This window comes from Varroa jacobsoni, unplaced genomic scaffold (genome assembly GCF_002532875.2).
Source record: "Varroa jacobsoni isolate VJ856 unplaced genomic scaffold, vjacob_1.0 scaffold_483, whole genome shotgun sequence".
NCBI lineage: Eukaryota > Metazoa > Arthropoda > Arachnida > Mesostigmata > Varroidae > Varroa > Varroa jacobsoni.
In genome coordinates this window covers 84,327-110,443 of record NW_019213385.1, presented here as the reverse complement: position 1 = coordinate 110,443, position 26,117 = coordinate 84,327, and the positions used below count along the sequence as shown (strand labels likewise).

Below are 26,117 nucleotides of genomic sequence, written 5' to 3'. Positions count from 1 at the left end.
CCAGATCATAGAATTGTACTTCAGCTTGCGATTGGCGGTCCATCGTGTGGATAAAAACAGCCCTGTCTAGTCCTCATCTGTTGTTTCATATATCTTTTTAGTATCAAACAAATGCGAAAGTAATCCATGAAACTTATGGCGCGTATCAATCGTTGCGTGCATTCTAGATTGTTCAAGCTTCAGCTTCCTAAAATCATCTTTTGCAAAAAGACAATTAAGACCCATTGAAAACAGTCTACAGTCACCATCGTGGCCATGCTTGAAGTCGAACACGACATTTTTTGATATGAAATCAATGCTGCAACAAAACGTATCGGAGCAAAAAAAGTCTTTCCAATAGTTTATCATTGAGTATTAACTAACAAAGGAATAGGAAAAAGGTCAATAGGCCAAAGTAGACACCAATTATGCGTCTATCCAATACTTAATAAGTAATCAAAGACATCATCCTGGTAACTAGGTATCACGTGGAAAACCGTCCTCCTTATTTTTATTGTTGAGTCCGCATTCACTTCGCGTGCTCGCTTTACAATAGACTTCTTTCATTATCTTTCATACTTTTTTTATCAGTATTTATTAGTTTCTGGCCTTCGCTGCCATTATTTCAATTGATCACATCAAACGGCCTGCTCAAAACTGCGCGCTCCCTATATATTCCTTTCACTCATCTCACTCTAATCATCTTTTCCCTTTATGATTATGACCATCAGCGTTTTATTAATTACTACGACAATTATCAGCACTAATCATTATTAGCGTCGGCATATTTGTTGCTACAACGACAAAAAAACTAGACAGTATCAGCCATTTCCCTTTATGTTCATTGTCTCGAAATCGTTTCCGTCAATTTGCTATTAAAGGGCTTCATGACGAAGGGGCACCGCAAGCCCGCTTAAACGTACATATGAAACGTCTACCATTGTTGCTTTTTGTCCAAAGAAGTTTCTTCTTTTCTGAATACGTTTCGTGTTCTTAAGAATCACCGCCGCTTCTTCGTCTTCTTGTACATAAGCGTGAGAGAGGCTTGTCACTCGCTCCAAGTTATCAGTCCTACTAGAACAGATGACTTCCTTACAAGACAGTGTGTATATATATATATATGACAATTCTAGACAATGTTACTTGCTACAACGCCTCAGTACTACCTTGTCTGTTTTTATTTCTCTATTTTTCTTATTTATGCTCCGTGGGATCGACCATGGCCTGCTTTATTGTCACCGAACCATCCTAGGCAGTAGTTATAATAACAATAATTAGAGCAGACTTTTTTCGTCATGTGCGATCAGATGACTTCTCATGGCTCTATATGTTCCCATGATCAACTTGTTGCCATGTGTTATTAGCCCATCGTGTTGCTCCTTGCCGAACTATTTTTTAGCTTCTTAATTTTCCATTGCTACCTCGCCTATTCTTCAATCATGTTCTCGGCATTTTTCCCCAACGTTCCCTCGCCGGCCGCTTCTTCCGCATGGTTTCTCATATCGGCTATTTCCTTGTGTTCCTACCCCCCGATCGTGTATAATTCTCAAAATTGTTGTAAGCTGACTAATATGATTTCAATAATCATAACAGGATGATCACCTAGGTCTTTGCTCCATTTTGTCATATATACAACTGACATACAGTGGTGACAATGTACATAGGGTGGTTAGATCTGTTTGTTGTGATCGTAAAAGGAGTACTAGTGCTAATGGTGGTAGTTAATAGGTAGTAATTATATGAATTAATAATAGTATCTACATCATAATAATTAATATAATAGTATCACTCAATAAGAGCAATAGTTTCTTACAGTTGTTGTTGTTGTTGTTGTAACTGTTCTCATATTGAAATCGTGGTACATGGCCAGTTCTTTTTCCGCCTGACCATATCCCCCTGTTGTTTCGTCTGACGTCTGCCCAATTATATTTATTCATCTTTCTATTAGTATCATTAGTAAGTTTGCTCATAATACCTGTATAGTAGATATAATAAGCAATAGCTCCACTCAAATGATTATCTTTTTTTTCACTGAAGCACATCCCGATAATCGTCCTCAAAACCCCTTCACAGACGCCGCTTACTTTTCCCTCTGTTTGTCAGGCCGTAAAACTCTAACTTTCTAAGCGTTGTGCCCTTCCTTGATGATTACGGGTTCCTCCTGCAATAAGCTTCTATCATTTCGACTTCCCTTTACCTTGACCTTCTATCATTTTGTCCCCTTCTCAGTCAAGATCTGTCGTCGTAATCAAAAACTTTGTCTCAATCAAATCAAAAGCGTTTGTCTTCGTGTTCCTTGGAACGATTCAGTGTACGATCTACTCCGCTTACTCCATTATTTGGATTAGTTTCCAGTCCGCTTCTATGCGAACTTAGTAGATGTAAAATTCATCAAGGCCTGTGTTGATCTCGAACGAGAATTTCTTCGGCGACTTTTCCGTATGTTGGTTTTTATACTACTTATTCTCATCATATGGTTACCCCTTCATGTTAGATTATGTCATTTGTCTCATGTTATCTATCCTACCGAATCTTGCCAATGTGAAATTAAATAGCATAGATTTAGCTTCGTACTTAATTTCTAAGTCTATCCCATCAGATGTGTCCCTCAAAAGTTACGTGTACTCTCCTCTTCTTCCGTATATGACGGCAAAGTTGAATGGCATGCTTCAAGCCTTAGCAACAAATATTTCTCCATCAGCACTGCTAATAGTACAATGTTCACTTGCTCTTCTGTTTCGTATTTTATATTCGGAGGTGCGTATTTCAACCACATTGCCTAACTCGGTCACCATCGGTACGAAGTACGAACAGATTGAAAAACGTACGCGGCATAACTCAAAATCGATGAACACAAATTTGTAAACACATTGGACCGAAGTCTGCTCACTGTCGTAGTCGTGACCATGATCGTTAATAGCCCATGGCAAGGTAACGGCTCATAGCGGAACTCAGCCCGCTAAAGTTCGCTAATAGTGCCGTTTGACTTTGACTCCACAGTATGCTCAGTTCGCTGATGTCCTCGGTTTGCATTTATTCGCACTTGCGTACCTTGTAGCCTTTCATGCTTCTTGTTTTTATCTTGTTTATGGGCATTGGTATCAAAGGCGTAAATTTAGTCAAAGCGTATCCAATTTCGACACGACGAATCAGTTGTTCGTAACTTGAAAACGGCCTCCAGCAAGGTTTAGAGCAAGTCGGCGATTGTACCTCGAAACATTTTCTTGAAGGTACTTTGTAGTGTGGGAGATTGCGCATCGAACTCCGTCTGGTATCCCACCTACCAAACATTATTACAACCGTGAAATAACAGTTTTTCGTTAGTAATAGTGACTTGTAAGAATTAGATAAGAGGATTAGACGACCGTCGTGGAACTTCAAGTTTACGGGTGTGATATTAAAAAATGACTAGACGCTAGTTTAACTCAATAGAATATTGATGCTGAAAAGTTTTAGTCCCTACAAACGTCCGCGCGTAAGACATCTTGTTATTTCGTTGTCACACAGCTGTAACATACAATGAGCTATTTGCAAATACAAACATTCACGCTGTTCAGCTTTAGTTAGCATTAGTTCGCACAACAGTTGTTTTCGGAAAATCGAAATCGTCCGCTCATTTCTCCCACAAAAATTATCCTTGTTTTACGTCCAGTACTGTTTGAATTGAGCATCGCTGCTCCAAATGGCTGGCGGCAGCTTTCTGCACGGAACGAACAAAGTGTCAATGCCCAGTTTTAAACCTTAAGGTAATGAGCTATATGTAATTGCCATAGAGACCCGCATAGATGTGCTGATAAAGGTAAACTAACCTTGAATAGGTATGGTTGAATATCGGTGTATCGAGTGTTGAAAATAAGATCAAGATCTTCTGCCCGATTCGTCCGGGGAACGTATTCATTACGGTTCATCGATGTTGCTACAGTAAACATAGCATCAGCTAGCTCTTCGCTGGCAGTACAGCGTTGTTTTTGCCGCTCCGCCTCATTGGGCAGCTTTACGATATTTACCTTAAGCATCCATACTTCCCATGGGATGTTCTCCTCGAATAGGGTCCAGCGACTCTTTTTCTTCCGCTGGTAAAATTCCAACTGAATCTGTCCCTCCCGGGCACCGCCGCTCCCGTCGGCTTCTGCGTTCCGCAGCGCATTGCTAAAACCCGATACGTCTTTGTTCAAGTCACGATTTAGCTCGTCCGATGAACAGCGTACCTGTGAAATCGCAAAACAATTGCAGTATCGTTTCTTAAAAGCCGTCATTTGCGCAACCGTCCAGTGGCAGCTGTTATATAATGATCTGACTAAATTATCCCTCTGAAGCTGACTCATTTTGAGGCTGGCGCATGTCTTGATAATTCAATGAGAATACCAGAAATGGCATCGGTCTCATGCTTTTACGGAGTTACGAGTTTTGTGGATGTTTGTATTATGAGCGGAGTAGAAAAATTGATTGAACGTACATATGTAAAGTCAATAAAATCGCAGGCCACATCCTCGAATCCGATTGTTCCGATACGGTAGCTCGAGCCATTCTCGTTAAAATGATACTGAAAAATCACCAAAATACAAAAAAAATGATAGCAAAATTGTGACTGATAAAGCAGCAAGTGTTTAGGTTAATGGAATACTTTTTAATGAGTAAGTACAGGGCGGGTAGACTACTCGGTGAGTTTACCTAAGGGATGTAAATTAAGCCCATCGCAGGCAGTGATTTATTCTTAGAAGGTATTTCAAGTCATCCTAAGTTCTAGGATCAGCCAGTCTTTCAGACGAAGCATTTAAGTTTCCCCGCTTCTTTTAGCAAGATGACGGCTTATGTAAAACAGTACTTCGTCTGAGTCATAGAGCACTTTGTGCCGAGTTATTTATTTTAGGAAAAATCTCATTTCATTTTCATTTCATGAGTGTGAGCGTGAGTAATAAAAATGTAAAAAGTCTTCTAAAATACAAGCCCATTGGTATCGTGCCTAGCTATTGCAGACTTCCTATTGACCTTTTTCCTATCCTTGACACAAATATGAAATTCATGACAAAATCGAAATCGGGCTAAATTGTACTGCCCAAACATTAATTACAAAATCCCAGTTTTATGCGGTACCTATCGAGATACTCAGAGCTCGCTGTGTGTTGTGCGTTGTACTTTTTTTTTTGATCTTTGCATTGCTAACTGAATTTAGACGTGAGTTAACTTCAAAGTTCAGTAGTTATCACTCTCACGCTACTTCTATGACTGTGACGTTCACCTTGGCCAGCAAAATAAATTCCATGTCTACAAAGGCATCTACTGCTTTCGTCTTTTTTTGCAATTGTGTTCCAGTTTCAATGCGCGCGTTAAAAACGCTGTCACATCGATTGTCTGCTAGAACAGGCCGATCCAACAGCGCGACTGGCCTAGTTCTATTCTATTTATACAGATAGTCAGCATATCATAGATATCATTAGTGCTTCGTTTGCATCAAAAGCTGTGTTAGATTGTTTTAAAAATGTTCACGTATTCTTTCTACGAAGAGAATGAATCGTATTCAGTTAAATTAAGTAGGCCCGAAACGTGTCTTCTATGAGGCAAAAGAAAGCTGCCACCGAGCGTTTTTGAGAAAACATGCTCGTTAGCCCTCTTTGATGTATCAGTCGCTAGTTTGGCACCGCTTGTGATCTTGGTGTTAAAGCCCTATAGTTTGCCGGATTTCGATTTTGATGAAATGGTAGGTGATTACCGCACAACATGAATTATCACCGTTTAAGCGAGTCAGAAAGGTTGTTGAAGTCGTGGAAGAAATAAATGTCCCAAGAGTGCAACAACTATGCAACGTAACTAACAGGACGGGCAGACATTGCCTAGCCCACGCGATGCCTGCTACAACGCGGCAAAAACATGCATAAGCTGAACAGATGGCGCACTGTTCGTAGTTGTGCCTCTGTGCGTGCTACACAAGCGCCACTTACTTCAGAAATAGATCAAAAATGCTCCGCTTTTTACTAATAATTATTCGTCATGAGGCTGCTTTGTTGTCTGAGGTCGCTCGCGTAGATTGGACAAACTGGACTGCGGCAGAAGTGAAAAGATGAAAACAACGTACGTTTGGAGATTACGTTTGGAATAAGTACTGTTATATAAAAGTGAGTAACTGACGAGGATATAATAAAGGCACATTTATTTATCTAGATATTTTTGTTATACTGATTTATGCCTAATGGTCCTTTCTGACGTTTTCAGTCCTAAAATTAGTTTCCGTTTATCAAGTTGAAAGCAGAATAGTACGTGCCGAATCTAACGTACGACTTTCTAGTGTGCAACTAGAATCATTTCTAAGCATCCTGACTACCAGTCAGGAATAGCAATGAAAAATCTAAGACCTTCTGCTCCACCAAATTGCTTTTTCCTGATATCGTTGATCTCGAAAAAGGGTGTAATAGCTTCCAAACTAAGACCTATACATTATTTCGATTTAGACCTTGTGCCTTTGTATTTACTTATGAAAATGTCATAAATAAGCCGTATAACCATATAGAAAAGTAAAGAACATTATTAGTTGCAACACGAATATCTTCTTCATTCGTACACATCCAAGAAACAATCAAAAAATAGCAAATGGCATATTTCTGGCGCTCTTTTTGGCCTCACGTTGCCGCCCACCGTCTGCCCGGATTTGTCAAATTTACATCACAGTCAACACCTAAACAAACTTGGGCGCTGCTGTCGCCGCCAACGCCCGCCTGCGTGACGTCGACACCCACCGTGGTGAGGTCGATAAACTTCTTTCAACTCAGCATTGGCAGCCGTAGCAGCAGCGGCAAGGATACAGTGGCAAGCGTTCTTGCTCGATAATGAATTAATGAACAAATTCACAATACCGCAGTCGTATCGTCCACGTCAGCAGCAGACTTAGCGGCTGTGGAGTCATAGATACCGCGAAATAGAAAGATGCTTGAAGCGTTCACTGTCCGGACATTAAGCAAGCAGTCGCAGTGCCAATTCAAACATAGCTAGACGTACAACCAGATAAATATCTGGGAGCCGTGAAAGGTGACCCCTCTCCCCCCCCCCCCATACGATATACAGGCAATGCATCGCAAAGTCGTCGGGGCAATCAGGTTCGTACCGCTTGCAGCATAGCACTATCGAAATTTCCCACTGCAGAGAATTAACCTGCGCATTTTGACAAACAACCATAATGATATCCTTTAGTAGAAACGCCACGATATAAAGCTGCTTTTCCATAACCAATTTTCTATTAGTGCATGTTATTTTGACAAGACGAATAACGAAAGGCATGAAATTGAAGTGTAAGGTCTATCGATAGTCTAGATGTCTCTAACGAAACAAAATATAAACTTACTTTCCCCGTTGATCTGTAAAAAAGAAGGGTGTGAAATAATCCGGTGACAACTTCTTGCACCTGCCGCCCTTCGAGAGTCTGAAAACATCAAACAGCAATCAAGCAAACATCATCATGTTAACAGCAATCAAGCAAATAACTTCTTAGTTAATTGATTCTTTTGTCGGCAAGACTTGTGGTCATTAGTGGTCTTTGTCTGCTCAAAGATAGTTACTGTTTGAGAGCTATTTGACATCGGCTAATAGTCGATTTTCCTGCACAGCAAGGGACGAACGAGCAGGCATTTCTAATTACAGTCGGCGGTGAGAAGTTGGTCAAAGCCTGATTCGAACCCAGTGGGAGTGACCTCACTAGCTTTCCATTATACGCTAAATAGAATTCAGCTCGAATTTCGATCAAAGGTTCTAAACAAAATAAATCTCTAACTATGTTCATAAATCAGTAATAGGTGGACAACAACGTCGAATGTTATCTCATCGAGACGACCGAGAATCGTTGTAAAAGTCCACCCCGTTTTCGTCCTGTGCGTTTTCGTTCAGTTATTCTAAATATATGCTTAAAGTTTTACATCTTCCACAGCTTTTTCTTTTTGAACGAAACAGTGTGTCTGCACACGACTTCGGACCTAGACCTCAAGCTTAGTAGGCAACGACGTTACCACCGCACTATCCAAGGGACAGTTTACTTCCCCTAGTTTATATAGATTTCCTGTCTTCCAACAAAAAATCAAGTTACCAGACGTGAATCGCTCGCACGCCGCACAAGAAGACAATTTTTGCTTGTTTTAGATTGTCAGACAAACTGAAGGCTTTAATGCTTAGAAATACCGATTTGACCGGACGCTATTGCTGCAAATGCTGCTACCAAATGAGTAGGGAACTCTCACAAGAGATCTTTGTGCTATAAAAAGTCAACAGACTTTTTCTTGAATTTTTTGCATTGGGCACATAGGTTCACTAGAATTGACTGAATATAGCAGTATTTAATGTAAACAGATGGGCAGAGTGAGTATCCAGTAGACAATCGAACGTTGATCTGAAGAATTTATTCACTATCGATCACGATGATCATACGGCTGTAGGTAGTAAATCAAATATTGGGTTTTCAAACAAAGTGCGAAAAATACTATTACGAAACTAAATATGCGGCGCTTTGAATGGTGACTTTCGTGTCATTTCTCTGGTTACACCATGAGCCTATTACCGTAATATTTCTGGACAAAAAATTGTGGTAAGTGGTCTTTGTATCCCTTTATTGAAGTTAAATTAACCTTACTAAGAACATCCTGCGAAGACCAAAACAGATGATGGTCTGACGGTGCAAGGTTTGTGCTATACGGCGCATGAATTAAAATTTTCTGTTCCAGTTCTCTCAATTTTAGCCAGATAGCTAAAGAAGTACGTTACTGGCATTGTTATGGTGGAAGACACCGCTTTATCTGTTCATTAGTTCTGATCGATGTTTTTCGATGATTTGTTGTAAAACTTGTTGACATTAAAGATTCGAAGCCAGTGTTTTGCCGGGTGACCACAACTCATGATGCACGAATCCTATCATCGAACATGCAGCACCACCTTCTTGAAAGTTAATCTGGGCTTTACCACAGACTGCAAAACGTATTTTTTTTTTGATTCGCACATTATTGTCGTATCTCATTCACTTTTTGTCGCCCGTAATCAACAGCTTTAAATATGGCTCGACTTCGCTGCGTTGCGCAGATGGGAATACAACCGAGTAACTTTGTTTACGTCAATTGGTGAGGCGCTTAAACATCGGCTTGTTTTTGCAGTCCTTCTTCAAATCCTATAAAATCCTTTAGCGGTAGATATTTAGTGTCTTGGCTATTCATAGCTACTCACGTCTAGGTCTTGCTTATGTCTCGCAATAATTTCCTTAATCACTATGAAAAACATTTATCACATTAAAATTTTGAGAACGAAAATGACAGATACCTTTAGGTACTGAATCTTGATCATAAACAACACACATTTTTATGGACCTGGGCAGCATTTATGTCGCTATCGTAATGGAATTGTAACTTACAGTGAATTTCTGCGGAAAATTCGCTTATTTTCAAGTCTGAATACAAATATTTAAACAATTTTCGCACATCTGCCCCATCCATTAGTTTTCAAAATATACCACAACACATACTATATTACCTGAGACATATGCTTTTAAGTCAATACTTTTCGAACGACCCATTCAATCGTTACTCGTAGGGAGTATACTGTTCAAAGTACCTAAACATTGTGTCACTTCATAGTAAGAATCATTTTGTTGCTTCCAAAGATAAACAAAACGCTTCGAAGGAGGAAGCGATAGAAACCCTTGCTGTCTGTCAGTTGGATTAATTCGTCCTTTGATAATAACCACATTTGCGTTATACATAATAACACGCACATCTTTATGCACGTTTTAGTAACTCTGCTTCCAAAATCGGCTCAATCGATTAAACGCAAGCCGCATATTCAAGATAAAATCCTTCAGATAAATCTTAAAACTCTTTAAACATTAATTTCCAGAGTTTTGCAAAACCCACAAAGCGTTCACCCGAAATATTTCCAATGTCAATCATATTCTCAGCCATTGCCCCAACAGAATGTATGTCTGCACCCTGACGCGTGTTTTTATGACAACGCGTTTATTCCCGGCCCATAATCTACACTGTTGAAACCCTCGTTACCGTCAATTATTCTCTACGGTCACTCAGTCCAGAATCCGCTAAACACCGTGGTATTTTTTCGCGCCGTAATCTCTCCTGAAGCTGTTACGCAATACTTCAAACTTTACTGATAATAACTATTTCATGCTGCTAGAAACTGCAATACTTCGCTACATTATGCCTTGCATGGACATAAAAAAAATGCTTTGTTTTAGCAAGGTCTAAATAAACAGAATGCATATCTGAAGCACTTTACAATATACATGACACAACACACGCACTTCATGATCGGCTTAAAGGCTCTTCTATTTGTACAGGTATTTTGGCATCGTAAACCGCACAAGCGTTACATTAATTAAATTTCTTAATTAAAAATTAATTAAATTTCTTTATCAATTTATTGCACTATACTCAGTTTGGATCACAAATCAGCCCGATCGAGTCGTGTCACTTTTCAGCTTCAGATATCAAACGCTGAAACGTTTAATTCAAAACCTTCTTCATTCATGATGTAAACAATGGTAATTAAAGTTGGATTAGACGAAACATCGTGATCACAATTTTCTTTCAATCTAGTCAAAGGAGACAATAGCAGATTTTATGTTGATACGGTTTTAACTACAACCCGATCCAGACCTTCTCAAAGTGGCGTCCGTATTTTTGAGCCATTCGATATCAGATATCTTATCAGTGCTGATTAATAGGCAAGGCTGCAGTAGGGGATAGCAGCAGTTGCACAGGTTGTGAGAGGGGCAGGAATTGCCACCTGCAAATGTGGCACTCTCAAGGAGCGATTGTCGTCAAAAATTCTTAACGATGACACATTTAAGTCTCCGCATCGACGGAATGAGATCACTTAGCATTTCGTTACATATATACCTGCTAAGGAAGATTACTAAAGAGATACCTCTTTTCCACATTGCCAGTACCATTGATTTAAAAACTACCTAAACTAATTATCAAATTAGTTAGATGGTAGAGGGTTATGCAATAATAATTATTATGGCACTCTTTAAATTTTTCAGTGTTATTCTATAAGTTATGTAAGTTTCTTTAGTCCGAGTCAATAGATATCGCCACACACTATATCATCTGTCTGTGCACACTTATAGTGAAGTGATTGCACCATTATAATCAAATGGTGATTTTTGCCATCTGATTTTCCCAATCACGATATTTCGGGCATAATGGGCAACCAGCTCCCGTCACAAAGAGGGGTAGGAAGAGTGTTAATCGATGGACGAACATTGATAACTTCAGCGGATAAGTTTTATTGCTTCCGTGCAGCAATTACTGTATTAACCCGGTTGATCTGGGTGCTTTATCTATTGTTTTATGTTCGAACCGGATCTGGATATGGAGTAGTAAAATGGCAAACACAGTGTATAACTAGCATAAGACTACATATATAATATATACATTTATATTCTTTATGGAAGTTGCCTTTAGCTGAAAAGAGATAAATTCGTTGTCTTTTCAAGAGCTGTGCTTCTATACTTCATATTTCCCCGACGTCACTAAGGGGCGTTGAGTAGGGCGCAGCTAAATGGCAGCTGGAAACCTGTTTACTATGACGGTCCTTCCCTACCGATGCTATAAAAACGCATGAATAGAAGACTTCTTAGGTAATCTCTAGTGAGAAGATTAAGAAACCGTTCGCCAAGAAAAGTCGAAGGGGAGTCAAGCATGCAATGCCAAACGGCACATTGGGTACAACACATCCATAGCTACATGGCCGTACCATGAAGTGGCTCGTAAACTGAATGAGAGTTACCGCAAGGAGCAGACCTTTCAGTATCGATAGTGTTATTTTTACTTCCCGGTTACCCGTACGGCAAAGTGTCACCGGGGGTACACTAAGCCAATGCTAAAAAAATTTGTAGGTTACAGATATACTAATCAAACAACTTCCAATCCAACTAGTACTTGCCAATAATTGTTCTTAAAAGAAAGGACGTTTTTTTTTCATACGTAATCGCTTAGAGTACCTCAATCTATATAAGATTTGCTTAAAAAAATAACAATAGATTCGACGCACAAATTCAGAGCGGCTTTTGCAGCTTCAACTCGTCCTTAATAGACACAAACGGGCTTTGCTTTCACCCATAGATCAAACATAACAATCTGATCATCTCTACTGTTTCCTTGATTCCTGTTGTTCAGTCAAGAAGCAGAATTGCAAATGAAAAGCATGATAAAGTCAAGCATGCACGCGTTTCAAAAATTGTTAACCTATAACAGATATTTTTGTTGCCTCAGTGTACAATCTATTCATCGCAAGGAAAACTGCTTTAGCCTAACCAATTTTTCTCATCACTTTTATTGGTTTATCTCACTGCCTTTCGGAAGGAAACTGTGTAAAAAGCATTGATGAGCTTCCTTAAATACTTTCGAATTGATGCTTTACGTCCTATCTGAATAAGAAACTTGGAAAAGTCAAATCTCTTTTTTTGTCTAAGAAGCACTCTAAGCAGCAAATTAACTTGCTTAACAGATTTAAAGTAATAATTATATCTTTGCCTCCCGTTAGGAATTAAGACATTTTGAGCTATTCTATTGAGCCTTGTTCTTTATCAATTGAGTCTAGAACAGTTTTAAAATTCAATACAGCAATATCAGACAAAATCTAATCAAACGGTCAAATGCTGGGTCCGAACGCGAAGTAAAACTGAAATATTATTGTGTGTATTGTATTATGGATTACGTGAACGCATAGGGCCGTTTTTGCTCGATCTTTAATGGACAAAAAATTATTAAGGACTATTAGCTACTGCCAAAATATAGGTAGACAAAGTTTTGCACGTCAAGTAGTTGTTCATGAATTACAATGTTTAAAAAAATATACATTTGTATATTTGATGAAATATCATCACGCGATATTGGTGGACGTCTCGGTGTCTGTCAACTGTGGTGTGGCGTCGTTTTCAAATGTGGAAAATTAGAAAGAAGTTAATATTACGCTTTATAGAAAAAGCAAATCCCCTGCTGTATCCTCCGCACAGATCTCCTGAAATGTAGAACTAATTCACCCACTAAAAATCAACTTTAGCCGACCACTGTACGAAGTCGTTTTGAGTCTAACAAATATATACATATTGTTCTGTACAGATAATACAGTAACATTTAATCAGGAAAAAAATAATAAAATACTAACAACGAAAAAATGATAAGCGCTCAATTCAACCCTAAAAACGCCTAGTATCCCAAAAACGATAATCTATTTACGGGAACTAATTTAAACTTTCCTTTGCCCGCTCTCAGTATTTTTTTTATCTCGACATCCCATTTTTTAACTCTGCATCCTGCTTCCCCATGGGGGCACAATTACGGCAATATTTTCTCGCTGGCGATTGTAACAAGGATAATCTTCTTGACAATTATTAATGGACGACACTTCGATGGTAAGTGAACGACCGGGTTGAACTGTAGCATCGCCTGTGACAAGGTGATCCTGTCCAGCACTATCCAATGACTGTGTTTCTACCGATACTTGTTTCACTTGTACACTTAGCACGTTAGCAGCCAATGTCTGAGTACATTTGATTTTATATTTCTAGGTCAACCACACCACGATATCATTACGAGGTGCATTCGCGTTTATGTATATAGCCACAGAGGGTATTCTTGTCTGTGTCCAACAAGAACTCCCTAAATACTTTCCTCCTAACGCTGCCTATCGGCATTTGGCAACACGACTGCGACGAATAATTAGTTTCACGATGTTTTCATTTCGATCTTCCCATCATTTACGTCCCAGCAAATCTACAGGACACATACAATGCCGAATATTATAGTCATTGATAATAACAGTAATCTGCGATACGTTACCCAAACAGCTAGTTACGATTAATCCAATTCTAAATGTTGTTCCTTGCCATAATAACCGGTCTCTGATGTTTTAACCGTACATTTTCTTTTTGTATCTGTAATAATTTATTCGGCTGACAACGACAATCAGAATATGTATATAGCTCTTAAGACATAATTGTGTTCCGCTTATTTTACACAAAGCTCTGATTTATCCTGCTGCATATAGCCTAACTTGCTTACTAGCTTAATTGGCCTTTCATACTGGGCCCCTGGCAGACTATGACGGAACTGTTGTTATTACTGCATTTGTTGTCGTTGTCGGGAGTGGCTATATGCCTGTCGTTGTAAGCCCAGTAACATCAAAATCTGGTGTCTTCAGGAAGAGGCGCCTGTTGCGTCTCGAGGTGGGTGTGGTCCCCTTAACAACAATGGCAGGTGCAGCAATCACATGCCATACATTATCACATAAGCAAATATCGTGACGTCAATAGCTCTCAACCTTGAACTTGGTCAATACATAAAAAATCCGTCGAATTTCAATCGCGGTTTGCAGTAAAATTTGTATACATCTATATGAACCCGTTATGTGCTTGAAATGCTACTGAACTCGTTTGCTTCTGCGGAATACAGTTATTCTCTCTAAAAGCTGTCAGAGTTTACCGGAAACAATCAAACCATCGACCGATAGCTGCGACTATTTGGCCCTACTACAATCGAAAAAACACAAAACCAAACAAAAATAGCAGGTGCAATCAAAATAATTCTGAACCTTTTATGTCCGTAATTGAGGTGTACTGATACCGCCACGTATCGTGCCATTGCTAACTTCAAGCATCCTACAGGGCAAATTTTCACTTTTATTTTTTCAATTCAACGGAACACATAAAGAGTCGCTTTAAGGTAATGCCTCTGGTAAAACATTCTTTAGGAAACTATATGCCCTTTACACTTCTGAGCCAATTAGCATGACATCGAGGTCATATATAGTCGAGTATATAAAGTAATATCTATAGATAATACAGAGGCATCGGGTTTGTAATTCGGTGATTATTAGTTGCTGATAGAAGTGAAAGCATGTTAACATGCATATATCCTCGTGTCGTATCTGTCTTTTGCCTTGACAAGAATGATAATCGAATAAGCCTTTTTGTTTCGCAGATGGAATTCCATTTAACAAAACTGTGTATGTAGTAACAAATTATTGTTGGAAAGTAGGCAAGGCGTCATTATTAACAAAATACAAAACGACAAATCTCCCACCCTTTTTTATCTGCCTCTTAGTACATAATTGGTATTGTTATGCAATTATATTAGCATTTTAAAAATAGATTCCGTTTCCATTCCTTAGGAAGATTATTATATCTATTCAGCTAGGAGCTACCCGAATTTTCGCATCCAGACGGACATATTGTCAACAAAGGTTACGACGTTTCACAGACGCAAACAAAGCAGCAACAGTATTGTTGCTGGGGTGACTTTGATGCCACAAAGTATTACCTGCAGGATTCACAGCTTATTTTTTTATGGTTGTGCATTGGTCACCTACTAAGCTACGCCGTCAACTGTTACCTCTACCATTATTAGTTTGTTAGATTTTTCTTTAATTACTCATCTGTTCTGCACTGTTATAACTGTATTTTTATTTTGTTTCATATATAAATACCAGTTGAAAACACGTTCCTATAGGTGACAGAAAATAGTCAGATAGTGAAGACAACGAAGGTTACATCAATAGCGGCCGATGATTCCTAAATGTACGCAAAACTGAGAAGAAAAATAATAGTTTTACGCTGAGAGTAACACGTAGAGCTCCAACAACTCCAGCGGATATAGATCGATGAAAAAGTACATGATAGTATTTTCAAAATATATATTATTATTTAGCGTGACATTAATAACATGGTAACAAAAATGGACTAATGCTATCACTGAAATACAATTCTGCGGTACATAGTTATGAGATGTTTTTTCATTCGATAATGGTCATGATGTTTGATATGAAGAAACGCATCACTTAATTGGCTAGCTAAACGCACAATGGCTCATAATGATACTCTAGTCTAGAACAGCACAATTCTAACCTTTCAGAGAATGACAACATGAAGTGCTCTCCTAGTATAAAAATAATCATCTGATTCATTGTTATGGTTCTATCGTCGTAGTTTCAAAAGCACTACTATTGCGCTAAAGTCAACAGCGAATATCAGTTTTAAGGTGTTTATAAATTTACGAAACCCAACTCGAAATTAACTAAAACGAAACGGTATCAAAGGCTACACTTCAGTGAATTTATTTCCACTTTTTGTTCTGTAGATTGGTATTCAAATAGTTATGTTTATTGTGCAACAAAAAAGACTAGATAAAATGATAAAAATGTATTATTTCAGAAGACGTTGAACTGAATGGTCGAGACCATTTTAAAATAAATTTATTGCCCTCTGAGATAAACTTTTCTGAATTTTCCTTATTTTTTTATGTATATATATATAATAATACAAATGTATATACGAATTACTAGAAAAACGAAGATAGATTAAACGAAGAGGTATGTTTTAAATTTTAAATAATCTTCTATAAGGTGCATAAGAGCTTTGTAATTTACCTATTATGTCATATTGCTTAGCTTGTGAAGTGTCATTTGTAACAAATCATGCAAATATGGAAAAAAAATATTTACAGTTTAGTTATTATTAATAAATTAGCGACATTGGCTCTGACATAATGAATAAATCAGCCAAATAAGTTATAGTCATTACATTAGTCTCCAAATTTCTTATTCTAGAAAAGGTCACAACAACTTCGATAAGTATCAATTCTGTAAAAGTGAGGCAAATTATATTGTTGCAAAACGAAAAAGATAACATTGAGCTTAGCTAAAGCCTGTTTCGTAGATTACTAACATACGACTTCATATATGCTCACATGCATGTCCATTAGGAGTAGCAAACACTTTTTTTTTTGAGAAAATCTATACTCAATGTAATCTTAGATGCAAAAGCATCGTGACAGCGTCGCATACGCCACAGTTTCTCCCCAATCAACATCACCGTTCGTTTGGCCAGTCCAGTGTCTCCGAGAGAATATTCTGCTGCCATCGGCCGGAGGGATGATAAAATGAGGCAAGGTTTTCGTTCGTTGTAATCTCAGGCCTTAATCATCACGACGTCGACTGCAGGTTCGCCTGTCCACAGAGCGCCATCTAGTGTAACAACACCGAGTACTATATGCAGAGAAACGACTAATTAAATAGATGTATGAGACCGTCGAATGCAGCGATGCTGTAGCTATCGTCAATTAGTCGACGGCGTTGTATTCGTCACCAGCTGCTGGCGTCGCCGCCTTCGATACAATCTTTTGCAACTATCCCGCAGAGCATACATATGACCCACGCAATGAACTCACTGATCTTCCTATTATTGTTACTGTTTTTCCTGTTCATGTCCAATTTGATAAGTACCAATAGATACAGCACAGGAACGCGCCTAATTATTGACGCTGATGGAGACGTTGGTATTTATCGTGGTGTAGTAGTGTCAACGTTTCTCTATCAAAAGCCACATTATATATACGTAATATACGAATACACGGGTTTTATCCAGTCTGTTGTGCTATTACTAATGTTATACCAAACCTGACGTAAACTATAATATACATCAACAATTACGTTGTAGCAATGACTTTTTGCCTTATGTAGCCCTGTATCATCCTGCAGTTCTTTTACCAAGCTATTCTAATACAAATTATTATCTTTTCATAGACGTTCAACTGAACCTAACACTATTATATGCACTTTCAATTATTCTAGGATGGTTTAATTAACCTACTCACTATTTTTTTTATTTATTTAGTTGCAGTTTTTCTGCTCCATTGACCCATTGGAATCGTCCAACAGTTCTACTGGCGCCCTGCTGTCATTCTATCAGCTATCCTACTATTATTATATGCTATTCGATATACGTTGTATTCAACTTATAAACCAGCACCTTTTTACGAACATTCGCTTGTAGTTGTATTGATTCGATTGTCCCGTTGCAAGCATCCAACTACTATATTTTCTCTATTTGGTCAATTTATTTTGCATCCGTGAGTCCGTTTCTTTAACGCTCTATTATTTCGTTCCAGTAAACGGTTACCTTGCTGGAATGAATGCCCTTATTACTTTGTTGCAACTTGTTCTTACCGTGCTGCATATATCCTACTCCTTGAAGAAACAACTGAGACCGATTACCAATATGAACCCAAACTAGTTTCGCTCCACTTTTACACGTATAATCGACCTTTGATTGTGCGCGTGAACAAGTCGGAGATTTTACCTAACTATACCCGTCGCTTTTTACAATTATTTCACTTTTCATTTCAATTAGCTCTATCTTCTCAAAAAAAAAGTATTCACAGAGTTGGAAGACAGGAACCACACATGCTGATGTGTTTTAGATTTTATCAACTGTTTCGCAAATTAGCTAAACTGGCGTTTTGCGTCCATCTGGTAAAAGAAAAAAGTGTTTATTCACATAACAAAACGAATCAAAATGATCTATATTTCATAAATTAAAAACAACATGGACAAAAATGATAGATTTATAATTAAATTGCAAAAATCAAATTCCACGCCAGGATCCAATTTTTGCATCCGTGATTTAGAATTTATTATACCGAGTGATATACCAGTATAAATATTTCGTAAATTATTTATGCTAAGGAATTCTCAACGATTGTCGAGCAAGTCGTAAAGTAAAAGTTAAGCTCCTCCATGGAAAAGTGCTCGCTTAATTGGCTCTACTCTCCAGACAAGCTTTCCTTGAAGAACTCTAGCGATTTACACAGAAATAAGCCTATCTGTGGTCTCCAAGGGGTTGTTTTGGGTCGAACAAACCCTTGGCCCTGGACTTAGTAGTATATATATACTACAGTAAATCATATTAACGGGCTCAAAAATAAGGATAACATGAAGCAAAAGCGAACAACAGCAACGCCGATGAATACATCGGCGTACACAACAAAACTGCAACAGAGGAAGCTTGTGTGAGCTTGTCGCCATGTTATTGCTTATTCGGTCTGATCTGTCGAGTACGACGATACGCTACGTGAGCAGACAGAGGCGCGATTACAACCCAAAACTCATTACTACAGCTATTATAGCACTACTCGACGAGTACCATTAGAACAAGACGGGCTTAAATGTTGTAAAGCAAACTGCGTCTCCCTCGCTTGACAATATGAGCGTTTTATACAGCCAAAGACAAGACCAGACATAAGTGGCACTTTAACTGATAACAACGTCTTCAGCCGCAGCATATAGTACACGTAATCTTCGCTAAAACAGCTCGAGCGTACAGACACACGCAATATTTATGACTACACGAACACAATATACTAGGACTGAATGCAAGACAAAACCCCAACCGCTATCGAGCTCTGTAATCCTGCAAGGAACTATTTGCTTGCTTGTCTGGCAGCCGGAATTAACTCGAAATTAAGTGCTTTATTGACACTCTTCTACAGCGCATTTGATGCAAATTGATATAAATAATAGCACAGTAGTCAACCAGTGGAAGCAAGTCTTACACCCTAACTGACCCTCTCTTTCAAGCTCTCATGATAAAGAACGGCATAATACGCGTAAGTTCGCAAAGTTGTAATTCACTTAGGAACTCGGAAGCGTACCGAATCATTAAATAAAAGATGAGCATCCGCTTAAAAGCAGCAAACAACGTAAGCTTCTTAGGCCGGTAGTTACTTTGCATCTGATCACAACAGCTATACCACTTACGCTGGCCATTGCTATATTCTTTTCCCATATTTAGGATAGTTGTACATGCTCTGTTAATTCGTCTGTCTTCGTTGAACGATATGTATGTGGATACAACGCGATTACTTTTCTCCTTCAAATTCGGTCCACCGCTGCTCGTCGGTTTTTGCTGATAACTGGTAGCACCATTTTATGACCACAGCATCAGTAACGATCCAGACCCGATAGTCAATGACAGAGAGCAAGGATATATTTAAAGATTTGCTTACCAAAATTTTACTTGGAAAGAGCTGCTGTGCTGGAGAAAACCATGAAATGCTACTTTGACTATTTTATGCACACATTTTCACTAAAACATTGACACTGATTTCTTCTATACAAGCAGCGCGTCAGCACATGTTTCCGCGCAGAACACATTTATTTAGTGAGTGACTAATACGAAGGACAGTTTGCTGCGTTGATCAACGTTCATTGCGCCTTCATTACAACGAATCCTAATTCAATTATTATCACAACTGCTACTGTAACCACAATTATAACCACTGTGCTTCTCTGTCAACAAAGTGCACCTTAGCATCATACCAGAATTTGTTGGAATGGAGAATTGTTCCAGCTGGCAGCTGCGATGACCACCAGAAAAAAAACAGGCCTAGACAAAACTCCGGACGACATTACTACATCTATGCAGTGAATCTACTCGTCACTTATCTCCTTACATGGGTCGATTGAAACACATGTTTATCCATACCTGAGTGAGTTGATCAACGTAAGAACATAGGAAGATGCAATCTGTTATAGACTGCGTGCGTTCTCAGTTGAATGCTTCTGATTTGGGCACCATATTTTTTTCAATATTACTGGATAGAATATTATTGTGTGTACTTCCTTAAAAAGTTGGTCTACCAGCCCAATTCGAGAGCAACTAATATTTGCCATCTCGTTCATTTATTTTACAATCACTAATAGAAAGAGACATGCACCGACGATACAGGCTGGACTCAGCTCGCACTCACATCCACATACACAAAAAGGAAGAAGCTTTACAAATTGAGTGTAATTTTACTTACCAGCTCAAATTTGTTGTGACGCGCGTTCATCCCGCTGGGTTGAATCGGTTCCTTTCCGCCACTATCCCTTCAGGTGCTAGGTACGCTGCACGAGTATGAAATGGGCGCAACACCGTGTGTTTACCTGTCACCTGAACAACCAATAATACACTTGGAGGTGTGGCTAACGGAGACGGGTTCGATACTGTAGCTGGCTTGACCACAATGAGATGAATGGACAATCGCTTGCTAATACGCCGGCCGTCTCGTCGAAATCACCAATAAAGCACGCAGGCTCAGGTGTCAAAAAGACAACATGAAAAAGACACCAAGAACGGGGACAATCACAAAAACCAAGCTAATCTCCGCACGTCACTTGGGAAACGACGATATTATGCTGTTGTTGATCGTTGAGATTGTTAAGTTTTCAGCTCGTTTACCTCGGGCACTCCTCCACCTCGTCATCGCTTACTAGCTTTTTTTCTTTGGTAACTGATGGTGTATATACAACGATAATTCCGGGGGATAGAATCTCATCAGACCTGGCTCAGTCTTCTCAGAGAGGAAAAACAATCGTTATAATAATAATAATAACTCGTGACGCACTCACAAATCATAATACAACGACGCAAACACACGCTGTCGTTTACACTACCCAATTTGCTGCTTTCCTTATACTAATTGATAGATGCACAGCCTGTTGTCAGGCTATTCATTGCAATGATTGTTGTAACGGACACCCGGTAGATGAACGTAGCCCGTCCACTCGAGATTCACTCGCCACCTGCACATAAAACTGCTGCGAATATTCCTGCTATGACTATTACTGGTACCGTAACGCAGAGCAACATGACACCCGCGTCGACAAAGACGAAACAGAGCGAAATGTGTATTGGGATTGCTACAGCTGGCTTTTTTGTTGCTGCTGCCTCGGCTCAGCTGTCGTAGCCGTTCTTTCATCTGGCCTGTCTAGCTCAGCCGGACTCGTCAATAAGCGCTGCTGGCCAACATCTGCGCCATGTCCTACTACCCCGACTGGCTTTTGTCGCCTTCTAATAGCAGCAATAACAGTAGTTGTACCTGTGCTAACAGCAGCACTGCTCCTGTTCAAGCTTTTGTTATTGTTACTGCCGCTGCCGCTGGCGGCTGCATCGCTCGTGCAGCCCCTTCTCCCCTTCACCCTGACGTTGTTACAAAGGGTTTTTCGGCTGTTGGTTTTGACGCCGTTGGCGTTAGCTGACGATTGCCTGACTTGTGTTACCACAGCTTCGTACTTCTGATGTGCTAGTTCTTTGCTGCGACCCCAGCAGCAATTCGCTGTCCAGACTGTGCCTATGTACCGTCGCTAGCAAGCTGATCGCTCACTGAACTGGCCGTGTTTGCAACAAAAACAACGGTGGTGATGACAACGACGACTGCTATGGCAGCTAGCGGCGGCGCGATTACAACGAATCAGCACAAGCAGCAGACCGCTTCAGCGATCTTCTCCACTCCACCGTAGGCACTATGATCTGTTATCGTTTCGCTATCGCACAGCGCGGGGTGCTCACTAAACACACCTATACACATACTATCCAGCATTCAAAAGAAGGTGAGGAGCGACCGAAACGGCAGCACAACTTATGGAGAAAAGCTAAGCCTTCGCTTGTTAGCCTCCCTCGATCTCTTTCGAGCGTTCTTCGTTGATTATCGCTAGTGCTCCGTTGACATCGTCATCACCAACAGCAACGTTAACTTGATCAGCCCTAACAGCATTAACTTATTGTCAGCTATACTGCCCACGACAGAAGTGGCAGGTTACCAGATTGAGCAGGCAACAGTCAGCAGCGGGTTACCGTCTCCACAAATGGTGGATGTGTGGGGTAAAGGGCAGGAAGGTCGTTGAATAACTCAACAAAAACGAGTTTAAGGGATGATCAAGGAGCTCCCCACTGTCGATTTGATTAACTAGTTGGTGGCTGCTCAGTTGATTCTGATCGGCTGACTAGCGCACAGCTGTGCTGAAGGAAAGGGAATTGGTGAGGGCATCAAACGATGAGCCTGTTTGGCGGGAGAATTAAAAAATGGGCCATTGTAATAAAAGAACGAAAAAATGCTAGATAGACAGTCGTACAAATAAATGTATTTTTATTTTTGGATAACAAAGACGATTAGTGTGTAGTTTAGAAAAAAATTGCACCCAAGATATGGCGGTTACATCTGGTTGTAGCTACTTCTGGGTTCAACAATAACGTATGTATACGTATACGCCACGATAGTGCATGTGGTGGATGTTGTTATTAAAATAGCACCTGCAAGGTTCAAATGTGTACCTTAGATATCAGCTTTCCAGAAGTAGTACTAAAATTCAAACATCAAATTGAGTATCATTCAGTAGTCCAAGCATTAGATATTAAACGAAATACATGTGAAAATGTTATCAATCCTTCGTACTCTGTGCTCTGTTATAAGTTCTGTAAAATCAATGGTCATAAAAGTCAGCTGAAAGGCTTTCTACTTCTTACATCACCTTTTGCTGTTAGCGCTATTTCTTGTAAGCCAGCTACTGTTTTCTTGGAATTCAACATTTTTACAACCTCTAAACTATTATAATGACTTTCACATATTTCGTGTTTACCATTCCCGCACAATTATTTCCCAATTCCCGTCCCGATTTTGGATATGGCCTTATCCTATTCCAGAGCTTGCCCGCCTTAAAGAACCGACTCATCATTTACCTTCAGTTTAGATTTACCCTATCGTCACATATTTTTCTAATTTTCCACTAATTTTCCAGAACCTTTCTGTTCTCATAAGCCAACAATGTGTTAATAAGTATGATGATACTACGAAAAAATCAATACACCTAGACGAAAACAGTTACTTTTTGCACGCTGTTATTGTTAAGATGTTCACTCGAAAATCCCCCAGAATACGCTGCACTGAGAAGCTGTAAACATACAATGTCGATAAATTCCTCCGCTTACATTGGAAGTCAAGATCTCAACCTACCAGTTTTTAGTAAACTAATCAATAACATTATCAAGTTTGTTAATATTTAACGTTAACAAGCTTGTTAAGGTTACTGGCGCAACATCAACACTGTTTAATATAAAATCCGAGGTAAGAAATTTGTGCCTGATTTATTTGCCGATAAGCGTGTGAATCCGTCTTGAAATTCAAGCGCGTAACATGGTCATTATCGTATATTGTAGGACAGTGAATTATTGTATGCATAACGATAGAATATGCACTTACAATCCCGTCATTATTAATAACGAGCTTTACTAGGCGGTCTTGAGGGTCAGGCTAAGAGCAGAGGTTAGGAGCGGATTTCACCTAAACAGAATGAGATTAAGTATGACTTCAGAGGAGCTTGCTTAGTTTACGGTGAATGATTCGCTTTCGCAAATCGGAAACCAAAGATCATTTAATGAATCAACGATAACTGGTTTTATATTTAAAAATGTTTATTTCTGGGAGTTGCGAAAGGCTCTAAGTAAGTTAAAAATTACTGAAAATTTTTGTAAGGGTAAGTATTTCCTGAAATTTCTATAGGTATTTATCTCAAATTAAGTTCAAAGGAAGCTTTTCTACATGCCAGATAGAAAACTTGATCAGGTCTTACGGCCTATTATTCCTTCATGCTAAGTAATCCATTGAAAACTGCGGGATAAAATGATCTAAGAAAGGAAGAAGTAAAAAATCAGTTTTGTTTTGGCATAAACTCCCCAAAGCCAGCCTTCCCTGAAATTCGCTTTAGAGGAGAGCTGAGTTAGCCAGAGATTTGAAGCTTCGTAGCAGTTCCAAAGTTTTACACCTTCGTCTTTTAATATCGTGCATAACGCTGTTATTCATTTACTCGTCTTTGAAGAATTCCGGTTCGCTTTGTTTGTTTTTCAAATGGACGCACTTACCTATTATTAAGGATATCTGAGTGACGTTAGGGTACTTTGGCACACCCTCCATTAGATCAGGTTCGCAAATCGTTGTCACCACTATTCTTAGAAACAATTAACGTAAACGAAGATCGCTTCTTTTGGCAGTTTCCGCAATGCCAGCGGCGAATATTGTTTTATGTGATCCTCTGCATCTGAACTTGTGTCCGGAAGTATGATATACCTTTGAACAGCAATCTGGATGTAAATAACTTGTTGTATATTTGAGGGGTTTCTATATTGTAGAGCTGAAAGTAACGAAATGTGTTATTTAAGACTATTATTACTAACTGTCCATCTTATTATTTTTGGAGGTTGATTTCACTAATTTTAGAAGGATTTTAATAGCTACTAGAGAGCAATTCACGGGCTTTGCTATAAAACACGCGTTGAGCACATCTTTCTAAGCTATATACAACCTGTACAGAAATATAGATTTGTACATTTCATGATAAATCCGTGCGAACGACAGCGGCGCTTGTGAACGCTGAATGGACGTTGTTTTCACAGAAGGGTAATGGGAATACTGAATTACTACCGTTTAGTAATGGCCAATCAAGTTAACATATTACAGCCTATAGAAAAAAAGAAAACTTCTCTCTTTAGGGGGCTCTATTTTCTGGCAGATAGTTACTGAATAAGTTTTCGGCCATCCACAAAAACAAACCCTAGCAGACCGAGTAGTAGATAGAATAACGCAAGCATAGAATTTAAGTGGTCCTGGTACTCCACTTTTAGGTACTTCACAATGCAAACAGCGGATGCCATTGTATTTACGTAACCATATTTACCCAAATGATTACTAACAGACATGAGATAAATTTATCCGACATTTCAACATATTTCCAATAGCCCGTTTGGTTTTGGGTTTATGGTGTCGGTTGCAAGAAACCCTGCAATTCACCACAGCAGATCAAAGAAATGAGGCTAATTGACTTCCGCTTATTTTCAACGACTGATTTTTCTGACTAACTATATACGCCATTAGTAGGAACAACAGCACCACATGTCTTCTAGAGAATTTCCATGACTCAGTTGCTAGTAACTCAAGTCGTTCGAAGAGTTAAAGTTACCAAAATTGACGTTATGCGATCGACTCAACACCTTAGGTGTTTTTATCCGAAGAATTTAACCGAAAAGCAACATTAAACGCGAACGTTCAATAATATGCAACGTCGGAGTTCTATCCGTTGCGAAGCGGCCTTGCACCATTTAAATTACTTTGTTATTTCTTACAATAAAATCTCTCCTAGAATCATTCGAAAAATCGCACTAATACTGAATCACCTCAGATGCATTTTTCACTCACAAGCTTTCGTTCACAGAACCTCTAAGAACATTCGATTCTTATCATAAAAATTTAAGGTAAATAATACTAAATTTCCTGATATAGATTATATAAAACATCTACTTTTTTAGAGTAACTTACTAAACTTCTTGATATAGTTATATAAAAAATCCCTATAGAGACACGTTGTCATTACTTCTTGTCTTAAACAAGGAGAACTCATAACGGAACCGCAATAATCTTCATATATATATCATGTCGATATATGAATATATCTAACTATCAATGATTTCTTATCTTCCAATACCTTGAAAAAAAACTAACTTCACA

General features: G+C 39.0%; 1 protein-coding gene across 1 annotated transcript; it reads right to left on the bottom strand.

The window, feature by feature from the left end:
- Positions 1 to 453: 453 nt before the first annotated feature.
- Atg101 (autophagy-related protein 101) lies at positions 454 to 25,980 on the bottom strand. Its single transcript, XM_022833889.2, has 5 exons — positions 20,604 to 25,980; positions 7,313 to 7,390; positions 4,436 to 4,522; positions 3,789 to 4,187; positions 454 to 3,259 (listed from the first exon to the last, which is right to left on the bottom strand). The coding sequence occupies exons 1-5, from the start codon at positions 20,631 to 20,633 to the stop codon at positions 3,167 to 3,169; spliced, it is 687 nt and encodes a 228-aa protein (XP_022689624.1). The 5' UTR covers positions 20,634 to 25,980; the 3' UTR covers positions 454 to 3,166.
- Between the last annotated feature and the right edge of the window lie 137 nt (positions 25,981 to 26,117).

Coding starts and splice junctions, on each gene's coding strand:
- Atg101 (XM_022833889.2), bottom strand. CDS start 20,633: ATGAACGCGCGTCACAACAAATTTGAGCTG. Junction 4,188..4,435: donor ATTTTATTGACTTTACATAT/GTACGTTCAATC, acceptor GCGATTTCACAG/GTACGCTGTTCATCGGACGA. Junction 3,260..3,788: donor TTCAACCATACCTATTCAAG/GTTAGTTTACCT, acceptor AATGTTTGGTAG/GTGGGATACCAGACGGAGTT.